Source organism: Dromiciops gliroides, chromosome 2 (genome assembly GCF_019393635.1).
Source record: "Dromiciops gliroides isolate mDroGli1 chromosome 2, mDroGli1.pri, whole genome shotgun sequence".
Lineage (NCBI taxonomy): Eukaryota > Metazoa > Chordata > Mammalia > Microbiotheria > Microbiotheriidae > Dromiciops > Dromiciops gliroides.
Genome location: NC_057862.1, coordinates 603,416,645 through 603,418,199, shown reverse-complemented (window position 1 = coordinate 603,418,199; position 1,555 = coordinate 603,416,645). Strand labels below are relative to the sequence as shown.

General features: G+C 36.2%; 1 protein-coding gene across 1 annotated transcript in view; it reads right to left on the bottom strand.

Moving 5' to 3' along the window:
- Positions 1 to 1,555, bottom strand: part of FBXO11 (F-box protein 11) — a 115,982-nt gene that overhangs the window by 1,314 nt on the left and 113,113 nt on the right. The window contains 3 exon segments of the mRNA XM_043982073.1: positions 92 to 190; positions 657 to 765; positions 1,317 to 1,424. Coding sequence (XP_043838008.1) covers positions 92 to 190; positions 657 to 765; positions 1,317 to 1,424 — 316 coding nt within the window.

The following is a 1,555-nucleotide window of genomic DNA, read 5'->3' as shown; positions in this document are numbered from 1 at the left end:
CTAGAAAATGACAAGCCAATACGTTAGTATGTGGAGAAAGTGGTCCAGATTACAGAATACTACTACAGTAGTAAACAGTAGGCTTACATACCTATCATGTCTAATAAATTCTACATCGTGTCCCTGATGGCACTTCTTAATGCAGTTCACACATATGGCATTACGATCTGTGGTGTTACAAGTATGGCATCTGAAAAGCATTAAATACAAATTAGTTATGGATTCAATGAAGTTCGATTCACCTTTGGTCAATGAATTAACTGACTAAATGGAATATTTAGTTTCCAGAACTGCCTCACCTCCAAAGCTCAGTTGTTTATTCCAGGGTAAGGTGTGGCACTACTCTGCCTATTTCTACTCCAAAATGATTTTCAGACTAAATCCAGAAAATGAAGTGGTACAAAGACATTGCTCCCTAGCCCACAAGAATCAACTCTTAAATCTACTGTAAACTCTCTTCCTGCCCACTATGGAAAGAGTCACCATGAGGGAACATGAACGGAACCAGACCAGATCAAACTTTGATCACTTCCACTTGGAATGAGCAAGAATATTTTTCTAAGCTGGAGGACGATGGGGTGACAAAGGGAACCCAGTCTGGGAAATTGAAATTACTTTGCTTCAGAACCCACAAGTAATTTGGAAATTTGATATACCTGTAGAAGTCATGCATGGGATAGCTGGTATAGCTGGATATTTTATATAAGCACTGGCCTCTACTAACAGCCTTTTCTATGGCATCTTGGTTGTTCATTATTTTGTTATCTGCAATAAAAGAAGAAAAAAAACTCTTAAAAACTTTTCACAGGAAGATCTTACCAAGTTGTACCATGTTGCTTTTTGATGGCCTGAAGGGAAACCTGCCTTCTGGGGTATTTCAGCAAAATGCCACTTATCCATAAGGCTTTTCCTGCTGTCCTAGCTGTCCTGAAATAATTTCATTTACATATATAGTCTTGAATTTGAGTGCTGGAGATAGGTGATATCTGAGGATCAGCCTAGTTAACCAGAAATGTTTATCCCCATATTAGTTAAAGGGTGCTGAATTTTGGGCTACTCCAGCACTGAAAAGACCATGGTGTGTTCAGAGCAATCTGTGTTGAAGGGAATACCCCAATAAAAAATCACAAGTCTTTGAAGTATAAGAATTAAATAGTAGCTCAGATAATTTTAATATACTTCCAAAAGGGGAAAAAAATTACTTTTGGGCAAACTTATTCTAAGGAAGTTTGGACTTTTGAAACTACTTTAGTTTTTTAAAGTGAATTGCCATAAGATATTTTGTGACTATCTGTAAAATATAGACTCCAACATACCTTTCATCGTTACATTAACACCAGATGCTAGAAATAAGCCTCCAAACCGGTTGTTAAAAATTTGATTGCCTTCTAGTGTTGCAGTTGCATGATTTGTAATTTCAATACCTGAAGAAGTTAAGTGTTTGTTTAAAACAAGAGTTGAATGACCTTATTTACTAAAAACTATTATAGTGTTTAATATAAAATATCACAAGGCAGAAACAAATTCAATGGCTAGTGTTTATGCACACAAGAGA